General features: G+C 32.4%; 1 protein-coding gene across 1 annotated transcript; it reads left to right on the top strand.

Annotated features, from left to right (window-relative positions):
- The first annotated feature begins 1,929 nt into the window (after positions 1–1,929).
- On the top strand, positions 1,930–13,643 carry LOC25496228 (uncharacterized aarF domain-containing protein kinase At1g71810, chloroplastic). The gene is made up of 21 exons (XM_013596501.3): positions 1,930–2,432; positions 3,870–3,914; positions 4,459–4,497; positions 5,306–5,476; positions 5,604–5,756; positions 6,501–6,536; positions 6,969–7,012; positions 8,024–8,114; positions 8,478–8,519; positions 8,631–8,739; positions 9,901–10,015; positions 10,103–10,152; positions 10,305–10,383; positions 11,099–11,149; positions 11,224–11,365; positions 11,521–11,565; positions 11,887–11,991; positions 12,085–12,126; positions 12,260–12,430; positions 12,935–13,054; positions 13,204–13,643. Exons 1-21 carry the CDS (start codon positions 2,055–2,057, stop codon positions 13,306–13,308), a joined length of 2,133 nt encoding a protein of 710 aa, XP_013451955.1. The 5' UTR covers positions 1,930–2,054; the 3' UTR covers positions 13,309–13,643.
- The last annotated feature ends 1,765 nt before the right edge of the window (positions 13,644–15,408 follow it).

Genomic DNA, 15,408 nt, shown 5'->3' with positions numbered 1-15,408 from the left:
TGGGGAGTATTTGGCTCAATCCTAATCAAGCGTTCATGGAGACATGCTTATTTCAGATTCATGAACAATTTAGGGGATAGTATTTACATGAAATGCAGATGGTGGCTCAAGGATTAACCGGTGATAATACTTTACTTTTAACCTCTCATATATAATTATATTTCATATCAAACAGTCACCATAATATATCATTGTAGTATCTAAAAGTATATTTTTTTACATATAATATCTATTAAAATATTGTTCATTTTTAGTCTCTAGTTTATTAAATAATTTGTTCTTGGCATGCATTTGGAAGAGTTTGAAGGATTTTTTATTCTCATTTCCTTGAAAATAAGCATATGTTTTTACACATATGATAGTGTAAGCTTTATATAGGTTCAAAAGTTAATTTTTGTGATATAGTATTTCATGTTTGAAAGTTGTAAAAAAATTATATTTTAGACTTTATATCTAAAGTGGTTAACACTTAAACTATGATACAGGGAATAGTGTGTTGGTGATGGATCAGATTGAGGTGTGCAGTGAATGTCCTACCCTTGGAAGATGAATGGTTTCTCCTCTTTTGTCAATGGTTTGTGAATTATTTGCATTGTAGTTCTAGGAAGATGGCTACTCCTCTTCCCCGGCCAAAATATATCAAAACACTCGATTTGTCTTGATTATGCGATCCGGACGTGCAACAGAAACCCTGATTTACACGTCTGGATTTTGTAATCGGTAAAAATTAAGTGTTTTGAACGAGTTGAGGTTGGAGGAGAAAGTTTCCTCTAGGGAATAGAATGGTGGGCTTTCTCTTTGTAATATAATATATGATTATGTTATTTATCTCTCATGTATCAGTCTCATGTTGAATTGAGTTGTAACTTGCGATACCTTTTGTATTCTCTATAATTCAAGCATACAATAAACATTGGTGAAGTATTCTACAAGTAAAAAAAATAGACGCTGTTTTCTCCTGCAGTCTATTAACAAGTTTTTTCTTCTACAGAAAGCAATTAAAACTAATAATTTGAATTTTCAAAATTAAACCTTCATTTGTTAATTTATTACATTTTGTTAATTTATTACATTTGTTAAACCTTCATCAGGCCTTTAAATAGGTCAAGTCAGGCCTCGAAAATGAGCCTATGACGGGTAATAGGTTAGGTTCAGGCCTATAATTTTTGAAGTAGGCCAGGCTTAGGCTATTTCACAAATATTAAAAAATGTAATTAATTTTGTATGAAAAAAGATATTATAAATTGTTTAACAAACTTATTTAAGGTATGGAAAAGATAAACCAAAGAATTGAATGAAAAACGAGTATTAAATAGTTAAGGGAATAAAAGAAAAGTAACATTAATTTTTCAATGACATAGTAAAACAAAATAAATATTTAATGAATCTATACGGTCTATAATTTGTGACAAATTTTTGTGATAAATTTTTGCTTAAATGATGTATACGGTCTATAATAAAGACCATTTATATTATTAATTTTATGAACCTAAAATGTAAATTTTTGCTTATAATAGAGATCAGATAACGTATATGTTTTTAAAGTTTGTGCACGATTATTAAGGAAATGATTAAATGTGTTGATTTCAATGGTAAAATTAGTGACATTTACTAAAATACCCTTATTAATTGTAGTTAGTGGAGTAATTAAGTTAGATGAAATTGAATAAATAAGAGTATAATAATGAGAAAAAAATAATAAATGTTGTATTGATATCGTAAAATTACAATTATTTAAAAAAAAAAGAAAAAATATACTAAAGAGACCATAACTATAAGACAGATGGAGTAGCATGGTGTTCTTATTGTGTCTCAATATAATTATAATTTTTTTTTTAGGGAAATTATCAAAATTTAATAACACCATAACATACAAGATAAACCCAAACACAAAAAATAAAAATAAAAAATAATAAAAATTGTAAGGACACAAACAACCCAAACCATAACATAACCATAATAACTTCCATTTCTTCAATCCAACTATACCCACCTTCTTCATCTCATTCATATTTTTTCAAAAACTTCCTTAAACCCAAACAGAACTCTATAAAATGCGACTCCTTATTTCAACAACACCAACTTCTCTCTCATTTCCCTCTTTTTTCATCCCAACTAACTCTTCTCTCTCCAATTCCTCTAACCGTCGTGGTCGACGCCGTCGTTGCTACTCCGTCAAATGCACCACCACCTCCGCATCCATCTCCGGTGGCGATGATTCGTTTACGGCAAAGTCAGGGTACTTGTTCGATCTAAGCGCTTCGGAAGCGGAAACGTTAGAAGATTACAGTATATCGAAAATTGCGACGATTTATTATAGAAAACCGATTGTTGTTGCGAGGAGATTGGTTCAAACTGGAATCGCGTTTGGGAAGTGGTTTGGTTTGAGGTTTCTTGATAAGCGATTTGATCGAGCGGATGAGATGTTTGAGGTAGAGAAACTCTTCGATTTTCTTTGATTTTTCGAGTTTTGCAGTGGAATTTGAGTTCAGCGTCTTTTGTAGTGAATTTCAGCTTATTTGAACTTATCACTTTGTTTGAGAGAACTTAATAAGAAAGCTTATGACATGTTCGTAAGCTGTTTTCAGCTTATTTTCATAAGCTCTTCATGATAGCTTGAGATGTTTCAGGTATTATTGGAGCTTTTGTTCTTTCGTTGATTCTTGAGTTTTTGTGGTGGAGTTTGAGTTGAACATCTTTTTCGTTGTTTGAATTGACTTATTTGAACTTATCTACTGACATAAACACTTGTGACACTCTTTAGGAGAACTTATGGTATTAGCTAATGTTCATAAACTGTTTTGAGCATATTTTGCTAAGCTTTTCAGGATAGCTTATGAAAAAAAAAGCTTATATAGTATACAAAAACCTTTTGATTTTATTTTATCTTATGTTGTAGAAATAGCTTATTTGTAAGCACTTTTATGATAAGCACTTATACAATAGGCTACAAGATAAGGTTTTTATCTATATAGTGACTGACTTCAATGCACGTTTTCATGATCTGTTGATATCTCTTCTTGTTTTCTGCTACTCTAGTTTTTTGGTTGAATTTAATAGCTTTTTCATTTAATTTAGTGTGTTTGAATTGACTTATTTGAACTTTTCTACTAACATAAGCACTTGTGAGTTTTTATACTGTTTGTGATAATATAGGAAAACAACTAGAAACAACTTATGACATATTTGATAAACTGTTTTCCGTTTATTTTCATAAGCTCTTCAAGATAGCTTTTGAAAACAACTTACAGATTTTACAAAAACAGTTTGACTTTGTGTTATAGAAAATAACCTATTCATAAGCATTTTTATGATTAGAGCTTAAACTATAAGCTGCAAATTAAGCTGTTTATCTAAACAACTATTTGGATTCGCTTATTTGAGTTTATCTAGTGGCATAAGTTTTGAGACGGTTTGAGAGAATTTATGAAAACAGCTTCTGACATTGTTCACAAGTTATTTTCAGTTTATTTTCATAATTTCTCCAAGATGGCTTATGAAAACAACTTATAGGTTATACGAAAGTAAATTAACTTTATTGGATATAGAAATAGATTATATTTAAGTGTTTTTCTATAAGCTGCAAATAAGCTGTTTATCCAAACATTGGGAGAACTTAAGAAACAAACTTATGACATGTTCATAAGCTCTTTAGGATAGCTTATGAAAACAACTTACAAATTATATGGAAATAAGAATTTTTTAGGCATTTGATGGAAATGATTTGTTTCTGTCAGCATAGAGAGGATTTACAGAACTTTGAAAACAGTGATTTGTTAGTATTAGAGTGCAGAGATTTCAGGCATTTGATTTTCCGTTTGCAATGAAAAGAACCGATTCACGCACCTTTTTACTCTTCGGTTTTGCAGGTTAGAGCTGCAGAGCTAAGGAAAATATTGGTGGAACTTGGTCCGGTATGTCATTCTGGTTATTTTATAAATGTCGGAACTCTAGTTTATTATGCACTCTATCCTCAAACTAGGTGCTATTTTATATCTTAGAATTGAGTTATGGTAATTGATAGGGCCATTGATGTTATTCCATATCAGATATGTCACAGAATGTATTGATAATTTTTTTTTATATAATGTTAACTTTGTTGCCCAAATTTTAAATATGTCATTTGAATTTGTTACATTTAACTAGGAGCCAAAATTTCAGAAATACGTTTCACTCGCAGCTTTGAAGGGATACCAAATTGAACCTCACCATAGTTCCTTCCCTGCAAATTTCCCTTTTAGGTTCCTGTAATTTTCGTACGAGTTATTTTCACTATCCTTGTTTGGTTTAGTGAGGATTTTGACGTTGAAAATTCAAGTGTCTTTAATATTACTAAGAACATTATAGATACTGGATTGTGTATATAATAGTTTAGTTTCTTAGTGGTTTTGTTATATCATCATGCCCGCAAACTAAAATATGTTTTTTTCATTACTGATGCATACTACTTTATTGCAGGCATATATCAAAATTGCTCAGGCTATATCGTCTCGTTCTGTAAGTTTTGATTTATTTGTAACAATATTTAAACGTTATCTCTATTTCTTTTCTTTGTTTCTGGTCATTTGTGATTCTTCCTGTATGGTTTTCATTTCATTATTTGTCAGTGATTCCATAGGAACCCCATTCTGAGATATCAGCCACTGAATATAATTCCATTTGATAAAAACCCAAGTTATGAAGAGGGAAGAACCAAACTACTGAAGTACCATGTTTATTATTACAAATGTTAGTCTAGTTAGTATTATTCTGGCGGTGGCGATCGAACCCTGAACCTACTTACTCCCTCACCCCAACCATCTAACCAACCTCACCAAGCGTCTCACGTACTACTTCATGTGCCTATCATTATCAGTTTTCCTTTGGAGCACACTTTAAGAAGGGGAGCAAGCGAAAAACAAGCTGAAAGTTAATTTTAAGCATTTAGAGTTCGACTGCCATATTTCCAAATATTTGTATTTCAAATCTTCTACATCTTGAATCAAATGTCCTAAACAAATATACCTAAAAATATTTGTAATTTTTTTTATCTGATCTGGTAGTTAATTGAATCTGGTTGATATTAGGGTTTGTTATTCGTTCAGTTTTTCCTTTCTCATTTATTTGAATATGAAATTCCAAATCTTTTACCAATTGAGTTTTAAATGTTCATATGCTGTTAAGGGCTAGCAGGTGGTTCGGCATGCCTGTATATGTTATGCTCAAATGTAACTTCATACGAATTTTCTGTTAAGAACATATAGCAATTTAATTTTCGGTGACTAATTTAATTAAGCTATACGATTCCAATTTTTTTTTGTTGCAGGATTTGATACCACCATCGTATCTAGATGAGCTTTCACAGCTGCAAGATCGAATAAGTCCATTTTCCACAGAAGTTGCCTTCAACATGATTGAACAAGAGCTTGGTTTATCCTTGGCTGAAATTTTTTCAGAGATTTCACCCGAGCCTGTTGCTGCTGCTTCTCTTGGCCAGGTTCATACTTTTGGCCCGATTGGTGTATTTTTCTAGCTGATGTTTGCAGAGTTTTGAGATGTCATGTATCTATCTTCAATTTTAAATTTTATTAATTGAAATTACAACTTCTGTCTCTGGATCATAGGTTTATCAAGCCAGGCTTCGCAGAACAGGACAGGTTGTTGCTGTTAAAGTGCAAAGACCCGGTGTTCAAGCTGCAATTTCCCTTGACATTTTGATCTTACGTTTTATGGCTGGGCTGGCTAGGAGAGCAGGAAAATTGAATACTGATCTTCAGGTAATGTTGCAGCTTGCAATGTGAATAAGATTGCTTTTAGAATTCAGAGTGTGTTAACACCAAAATGGTTATCATTGCTGTTGAAGTTAGGGATTTTTGGATAAAAGAAGGAGATTAGCTATTATATATTCACATATAATGTCAAATATTATAGTTTCTTATATTCTAATAGTTGCCACCGAAGGGGGAACCTTGGCGCAACGGTAAAGTTGTTGTCATGTGACTGAAAGGTCACGGGCTCAAGTCCTGAAAACGACCTCTTGTGTAAAAAACAGGGTAAGGCTGCATACAATTCACCAAATGGTGGACCCTTTCCCGAACCCTGCGTATCACGGAGCTTTGTGCACCGGGCTGCCCCCCCCTCCCGTTTTTTTCCTTTCTAATAGTTGTACCAATGTCTTTCAACTGGATGACCAGTTGATGTTTAAGTTTAAGCTTACAGAAATTAGGGGGCATAGTTCATAGGATTTAATTTGTATGCATTGTCATTGTGTATATTTTTTTACACACGTGTTCAACTATATCCCATCGTATAGATATTTTCGTTGTGTAAAATAATGTATCAGTATCTATTATTAACATCATGTAGATATTTGTGATGTTTTAGGAACTGAAATAACAAAGTGACATATTTGTGTGATTTAATTGTCTTAGAAATTGTGGTTGGGCCTATATACATGTGTATTTATGTTCTACAGTTCCATATCACATCACTTTGTTGAGTGTGTTCTTGTATTTATGCAGGCAGTTGTCGATGAGTGGGCATCAAGCCTTTTTCGGGTATGCATTGGTTTTCTTGTATTTTCATCAAAATTATGTTCTAGTGTTTACATGATTGCTTGGTGTAGTTGTGCTTCTCTCAGGATTGAAGTCCATTTTTTGTGCAATAACAATTCTATTTTTATTTGATTAGGAGTCATAGTACAACATTTTATTGACATCCCATTCTTGATTTTTTTTTCATTAAAATTTACCATTGATGCAAATTAGTCTGTTAATTGATTCACAAATGACCGAATCAGTTTTTACTCACAAAATCTCTCCCCCTCTCTCTCGTCTCTTTTTCTTCACCAGTTTCTTGCTTTTACACTACTGAACACTTATAAAATATTTCTTTTTGAGATTATAAGATCTTCAACAAATTAGTTTTATATACAATCTTTCAGCATTAAAAATCTTAGAAACTGAAATTGAATACAGGCTTGAATGCAGGAGATGGACTACAATAATGAAGCAAGCAATGGTATCAAGTTCAGGTAAGTGCATGCTATTAAAGGTTTTGAATTTGTAGGTCTGTCCATGAACGGTTGAACTAATTTTCAAAGTTGTTCCATGTATGGTGTGAAAGTGTGTGCAAATGGTTTGATTTGCTTGTAGTTACTCTGTCCGTCCCTGCTCTTTGATCCTTTAAGATTTGGAGACACATATTAAGAAACAATAAATTTAGACAAGTATATAGGCTTATTTTTTCCTTAATTCATTTAGTGAAAATAAAATTCAATTAACGCATGTTTTTGGTTTTCATAAAAGTACAAAGGAAAAACCATGTTTAATTATATCATAGTTTCCTAAATCAACCAAAGTTTGGAGACAAAAATACAAAGGCTAAAAGACATTGCGGATAGAGGGAGTAACTAGTTATATAATTTAGAACATATTTGATACAAGTTTTAGTACTTCGAGACTGAGTGGAATTGTTATGGCAGCAACTACTTTTGTGTCGAAGGTTGATAATTTCTTTTCATTTTACTCCATAGACTTTTGGAGAAGAAAAGAACAAAATTACGATGGAAGTATGCCTTCATTCTTGGAGTTTAATCTAGGGATATGACTTAATGCCAGCCATTGAATGTTATAACATCATACTACCTCCGTGCCTAACTATAGGATGTCATTGATTAAATCACAAGACTTAATACATTTTGTAGTATTCAATTTGTTAACAATTTTTCTTGTTTTTCCAAATTTATCCTTTAGGAGAGAGAATTAATTTATATTTTGGTCAGTGTTCATTACTAATTACAGAAAAGGATGTACACTAGTTATAGATATTTTGGTACAGAAATAACAAATACAGTTGGAAATGTGAAATAGGTCCTATAAAAAGAGGCTAAAAAAATTCTCAAGACTCTTATATTTAAGGACGGAGGTTGTAACTCATAAAAACCCTTACCTAGAGATTCAAATATGATGTATCATGCTTTCATTTAGTAAGAAATAAGAAACAATTTGTTTTAAATACATTATTATTTGTTATCTGTGGCCAGGAACTTATATGGTTCTATACAAGATGTGGTCGTTCCTCTGATGTACACGGAGTACACAACTCGCAAGGTCCTTGTTATGGAATGGATTGAGGTATCATACCATTTACCATTTGATTACTGTATTTTTTCAATCATGGTTCAATGGCCACATAGATTCAATACCCTAGATAAACTCAGTGTATATTCCAGTGTCAGTACATGTGATGGACGGCCCTGTAATTATTAGAAGATATCACAAATATCCTATTCTGTAATGATGTGAGAAAGAACATATGTTACCTAACTAGAGAAATAGCTGTGTAATATGTCACCAGAAAACAATCTTCCAAATTGATATGGTGTGCCTTTTCGTTCTATATCCTACATAGGACCATTATATCTTATATTTTATTTCTGCCGCTTGTTGAAAAAAACCATGGCTTCTGCTGACACAAGTTTACTATTGCTATTGTAGGGGAGAAAGTTGTCAGAAGTAAAGGATCTCTACCTTATTGAGGTCATCTACAAAACTAAATGCAAACAATTTATTCTAATTTAATCTGTACAATTCTTAGTTTTTGCATAATGGTGCCTGCTCTTATTTTCTATATTACCCGATAATGACTAGGTTGGAGTTTACTGCTCATTCAATCAACTACTTGAGTGTGGGTTCTATCATGCAGACCCACACCCTGGAAATCTTCTTAGGACATCTGATGGCAAATTAGCTTATTTAGGTAATTGACGAATTAAAATTTGATATTCCAAATCCTTGATGTTTGCTAATTCATATTTTATCTTATTTTCGTTGTCATTTATTCATTTTGCTTTGTATTTGATGTTTTCACCAATTTGCCTTGTTTTGAGAATTTAATGATTGAGATTAAGTTACACTCTAGGAATAGCTTGATCATTTCTTGATATGTGGTACTCCCCCCGTCTTTAAATATAAACAAAATTGACTTTTTAGGTTCATTCATTATTGATGTATGTGGTTCATAATATGGACCACATACATCATTAAATTAATGAACCTAAAAAGTCAATTTTGCTTATATTTAAAAACGGATGGAGTACTCAATATCATTAAAACAGATGATTGTTTACAATTTTTTGACCTTTCACACTTACATTTCTCATGACTTTAATAATTAATAGTACTAACTCCGTCCTTAAATATAGGACCCTTTTTACCAAATCACGGGAATTAAAAAAGTTGGTATTACTATTAAATTTGTATGCTATACTATTGTTTTTACATTTTTATCCTTTAAGAGAAAGAGTTAGTTTATGTTTTCGAAATGATATTTCTTGTTGATTGAAGAAAAATATGTAAAATAAATATGGGTATGTTGGTAAAGAAATAATTAATATAATTGGAAATACCAAAGGGGTCTTGTAAAAAGAGACACAAAATTCTCAAAAGGGTCTTATAATTAGGGACGGAGGTAGTATCACGCATTGCTCTAGTTTGGACACAAATGAACCCCTGTTTGTATCCTGTAAAGTGACAACTTTTCTTAACAACTATTAAATGATTTAAAAGTGCATTGGGTGTGTCTCCCGGTGTTTTGAAGTTTTCTTTTTGTTTGGTAATGACTTGGGTAAGGGGGCTAAGATTTTGTTGCAAATTACACAATTTATGCATTTGTTTGGGGAAAATAGTTGGAGTGGAATGCTCACATTATGAAATAGGATTCTGTGCATGACATCTCCATGATTTCCTTGTGGTACTCCACATCGTAAAATTTATCTCATAGCCTAATTTATGTCTGGTTTGTTCTATATTAGTTTATTTACTGTTATGTGTATGTCTAGACTCAAGAAGATATATCTAAGGAGGTATATATATATATATATATACTTTTTTAAAACAATTTCCCCTACGTTTTGGCTAGATTTTGGCATGACAGGTGAATTCAAACAAGAACTGCGCGATGGATTCATTGAAGCTTGTCTACATCTTGTAAATCGGGATTTTAGTGCATTGGCTACGGACTTTGTCACTCTTGGGTATTTATATTTGTTTTTGTTCCATTTTAAGTTATCAAATTTAACATTTTCGATGCTATAAGATTTGCCTGCTTGTAATTTTCTCAGGCTTCTTCCACCAACTGCAGAGAAAGAAGCTGTTACACAGGCTTTGACAGGTGATTACTTTATTGTGTTTAGGTGAATTCTAAAATACTGTTTTTGGAATACATCTTCCAATTTTATACTTAGAACTATATGCTGCAGTTACCATTCCTTTCCTTTCTTGAGGTTAATTTGTTAATTCTCTCGCCTGCATTGAACTTTGTAGGTGTCTTCCAAAATGCTGTTTCCAAAGGAGTTCGTAATATCAGCTTTGGAGACCTTCTGGGAGACTTAGGAACAACGATGTAAGTTCTTCGCTAATACATAAAATATATAATTTTAGAACCTACAAAATATTTGAAAGTTCTATCTGTTTGGTAATGAAAAGAGCAGTATGTGAAATACAGTAAGGTCTATAGTTTATCCTACATAGCAGTCCAACCTCTTTGATTATTAGTTAAGTAATTCTGAAAAAAGCCGTGGGCAAAACACCAAAGGCATATTGCTTATTTATTATATTCATATATTGACAACAGATGAGTATGCTTTTATACTGTCTAGAACTTTTTTTTTATGTCTAGGACTAATTATATAGAGGAAATTACAGTAAATGTTGTCCCAATAATTAACACTGCTAATGGACTGAAATAATTACAAATGAAATCAAATCCTATAAAAATCAAGTAAGACTGAACAAGATAAAACAAAATCAAGGAGAATAAAATTATATCTCTCCTGATTTTCCTAGTCACATGATGTAAATGATAGTTTGATTTTATCAATGGTGGATGGTTGATAGATTATCACGCTCTGCCAAAAATCCGCCATATAAACCTGCCTAAATTTATTATTTCTTAATATGTCTGCACAAACCTTAATGGACCAAAGATAAGGATTGTTCGAGTGGAGTAGCATATTCTTTCTTCTCTGTTTTGTCTTCCTCATGTTAGTAGTCTCATTGTTTTTATTTTATTTTGCTTTGACATGCTTTGTATAATCTTTTTTTCTTATTTTTTTTAGGTATAAATTCAAATTTAGGATACCTTCATACTTCTCACTTGTTATCCGAAGGTAGAGCTTTCCATACAAGGCTTAATTTAATGTCTATTATTTATAAAATCCTAAACAAAATATTCTGTTTGTAGCCTTGCGGTATTGGAAGGAATTGCAATTGGCTTTAACCCGGACTACAAAGTATTGGGTAGTACTTATCCATGGATTGCCAGAAAAGTGCTAACTGACAGCTCCCCTCAGCTTAGATCTTCTTTGGAGAATCTTCTTTATAAGGTAAACATAGGAAACCCTGCATACCAGTGCATGAAATCTTGATTCTTGTAGCCATATATCTTTTGTTTCTAATTTTCCTCATTCTCAAATCAAATTATGTTGTAACATTTTTGAAATATTTTCACTTAAGTTTGACAACATAACTCTTTCGTTAGGACGGTGTTTTCGATATAGACCGACTTGAGTCTTTGCTGACAGAGGTAAAATTTTATAATTTTATTTCTCTTCTTTTTACTTAATATTTTTCCCCCTATTCTTTCTTCTTTTGTCTTTTTATCAAAGTACTATGAGTTCTCATCCTCAGACTGGTTGATGTCGTTGGTATTTTCTAGTAATATGCTAAAGAATTGCCAATTGTAAAGCCAACCATCTGTTTGAAATGAGCAATTTAAGCTTCATTGAAATTCTTTAAATTACTTTGTGCAATATAGCATTAATTAATCTTTTTGATTTCCTACTCAGTAAATCCAGTTTTTAGCAGATCTTCTTTAAAATCCTGTCCTAATAAGGTTTCATGACAGTCTCTCCGTGCCAAAACAGATAAGACCTTAGTAAAGATACCATCTGAAGGCGCAGATTCGAAAATGGTTATGAAGGAAGTCCTTTCTTTTACACTAACAGAAAAGGTACATATTGTTTGCCATTAACAATTTAGATGCTTTTTTGCAACTGCATTTAACTTCTCCTTTCTAACATGCCTTACATCATAATTGTTGCAGGGTGGATTTGTGAGGAAAATAATTGTTCAAGAATTTGCCAAGGTATTTATTTTAATATCATTTTGTTTTTTATAAGATATTAGTTTAACCTTTTCACCTTCATTATATACTTCTTTCTTCATTTCTAGTTTTCACCCCCTCTGAGTGTTAAAATTTGCTTTCGATCCAAATATAGGGTTTAGATGCACTTGGGCTAGCTTCCTTGGAAACAGCTGCTGCAAGAGTTCCTTTCAGTAATTTCTTCTTTTCACCTTTAATGACCGAAGAAGATAAAGTCAATTTAAGGACCTTCCAACGCCTTATGCTATTACTATCAGGGGCCAGAAGAAAAGAAGACTTCAATATTGTAAGTTTTGTAGTTTATGCAAAAACTATATCTTTGCATTGTTATATTTTTTTATCATTTTTTATTGATTTTTCTTTTAGGCCCCAGAAATATGGTACTTACATGATTTAAGTGCTTGTGAATTCCCACTGAGCGTCATATATTATACAGAAACTAACTTTTACCCAAAACAAAGGAAAAATCCTAAAACTGTTTCAAATTAAAATTTTGAATACACTCTTCCACTATAATCATAATGTAGACTTCTAAAGCTTCTAGGAAAGGCAGTAAAAACTTCAGGGAAGTCATGTTTTCGTTGATGAATGAGTTTCCACGGACTACATTGCTACATTGCGTAGCGTGCATAGGTGCTACGCAAAACCCCATTGCAGTGTGTTTATCAGTATCGGCTGTAGTAGTCTAATAGTGACTGCTACAGTGAATATATAATATGAAACGATAATTGGATTTATTATTGAACTTGTTTATGACTAATTGCAAGTACTTTCCGTCAATGTCATATAGGGAGAGACAAAGGCTAGTCCCGACCAGAATCAAATACTGTATTCGGAGGAGCTGTCACTAGTTTTCAATCAATTTGACTCCATTCAAGACATTCTTCCTGTTCTTTCTGTCATTCCTGAGGTAAATTTAAGCATTTGTGTATTATTTAAGATATGTGGCCGCTGAACCATGTTTGCTAACACAGACAAGACGAGTTCTAATTCATAAGCAATTTCACATCTTGACATTATTTATTACTGCTGATGCATGACTATATATGTAAATTTCAGCTATCACCAGAATCCCAGCAGCAATTACTTCAATTGCCAGCTAACTTGGTTCAACAGTTAATATCCCGTGCTGCTGCGAGAACTATCAAAAGGGTGTTTTTGTGATACGGAAGTACTGGAGCAGCTGATATCATTTTTTTGCTTCTCACTAAGGTGATTGCAAAACATTGAGGAATTGTGACTTGAATTTGCATAGCATATGTCACAATGATTGATTTTCTTAAGTTAAATATAAGTGTAAGTCTTTGTACCTTTGCTTTTTCAGTTGGTTTTCGTGTTATTAGGATTCTCTAGAACAGTAAATATAATAAAAGTATTCCCTGTTTCTACAAAGAAGTAATAAACAATAGAAATCATCCCTAGTAAAGTTATGCCATTTATGGTTATTATATTCCAGTTTTGTATATGATGTTATTATGTTAATATTAAGAATTGAGTAATGCCACACTTTTTTAGGGTTTTGCCTAGCCTCTAGGTTTTTCGGTGTCTTTGCATAGCGTGTTTTCCCTCCATCTGACCTTGGAGTTTTCTACCCGCCTCCTGTCCTTCTCCGTGTTGTGTCGCTTCCCCTTCGACATGCCTAATCAAACTCCACAGAGTCCTTCAAACATGCATTGAGAGATCATGCATCATACCCTATAGCCAACCACCTTGGCCTTGAGTGAAGGATATTGAGATATCCATCAAGATCCCTGAGGAAGAATATCGATTGTTTTGAGAGGTGCAAGAACCATCTTCATGGCGTCCAACTTTATCAAACAGATATTGTTCCCATTCAGGTTGTTAACCAATAAAAACAACGAAAGTTTCCTGAAATACATTTTTCTAGCTAGCAATTCATCTGATCTACATCACAATGGTTCACGTCAAGAGTCTCACAATCTATTAGCAAGTTAAAATGATCCATAATCTTGCAAATGAAAATATATTTTTTTTAATAAATAAATGAAACCTAATGTTTTCATGAACTATTTTAAAGATTCCAATTATGATAATCAAGTAAAATAACCAATATTTGCGTTGTTAAGTATCACTTTCTTTTTTTTTTGGTACAAGTTATGTATCACTTTTTTTTTCAAAGAAAATTTATGCATCTGCTATTTTAATATTTTCTTACATTTGGTATATGTTTTGAATTTTGGATTAGTTAACATATTTGTTTTTAATGTTTTATGAATTCATTTTAAAAGATCTCTAAGTGGTTTTTATATTCGGTAACAATACATTAATATTTTGTTATTTATATTTAAAATGTAGGTAATGACTACAGTTACAAGAACTAACATATCTAGAGATATGGATATCGAAGTTGATATTTATGCAGGTACGGTTCGAAGTATGGGTATTTTCGCAAAACATAGGAATGTGTAGTACATACAATACCATACTCAAACCCTATCAATTGTCATCTATGCCCTAGTAAGTATGCATCCGAACCGTTCGGATGTCTATTCAAACGCATTTTGTCAGCATTTACATATAAAGAGAGGGCTAAAATTAGGAGAAAACATGGTGGCCGAGGTGTAATAGCAAAAATGGCAGTGTGGAAAACGAAAGATCACTAACAAGTAAAAACCATACAAGTCCCAAAGAGCAGGCATTACAAGGCTCAGATAGAAACACACATTTGACCCAAAAAAATTACTTACTTTTTCCACTCTAACCATTTCTCGTGTGCCCTATTTTATTTTATTTTTACGAAAAGGCCCATGTGATTTTCGAATCTTATAATTCGAATTGAGTTTTTCCTTTGTTGTGCGGTGAAAAAAAAGAGTTTTTCACCAATTCAAATTTTATAATCCGAAAACCTAAAAAAATAGACGTTTTCCTCGTGTTTTTTATTATAAAATCCAAATATAAACACAGTTTTTCACGAAAAAATTGTTCGAATTAATAAATAAATTTTATAATTCTCAAATAATTCATGTAGTTGGGATTTGTAATAAATAAATTGTGTTACTCTCTAAGAAATGCTTCCATTTCTCCAACACTTTGACATGTTATGGAGTTTCAGTATTTTAGTTGTTCATAAAGGCTTCTGGTACAAAGATTCACTCCCAATCTGCTCGGTGTTTCCATCCTCCGGCAGCCAAAACTGCGCGACAAAGTCACTGTAGACCCTCTCAACGCAGTGCCGCTTGTAATTTTGATCATCATTCTCCTTCAGCCTCTCCCAGCTTATCCAATAAGCTACCATCTTCAACT

This window comes from Medicago truncatula, chromosome 6, assembly GCF_003473485.1.
Source record: "Medicago truncatula cultivar Jemalong A17 chromosome 6, MtrunA17r5.0-ANR, whole genome shotgun sequence".
Classification (NCBI taxonomy): Eukaryota; Viridiplantae; Streptophyta; class Magnoliopsida; order Fabales; family Fabaceae; genus Medicago; species Medicago truncatula.
Note: the sequence above shows the minus strand (reverse complement) of the source record. Positions and strands in the feature narration are given on the sequence as shown.

Bases quoted from the DNA above. Each gene is read 5' to 3' on its own strand.
- LOC25496228 (XM_013596501.3), top strand. From the start codon at position 2,055: ATGCGACTCCTTATTTCAACAACACCAACTTCTCTCTCATTTCCCTCT. The intron at 2,433-3,869 runs GTAGAGAAACTC...TCGGTTTTGCAG, and splicing joins GAGCGGATGAGATGTTTGAG to GTTAGAGCTGCAGAGCTAAG. The intron at 11,366-11,520 runs GTAAACATAGGA...CTCTTTCGTTAG, and splicing joins TGGAGAATCTTCTTTATAAG to GACGGTGTTTTCGATATAGA.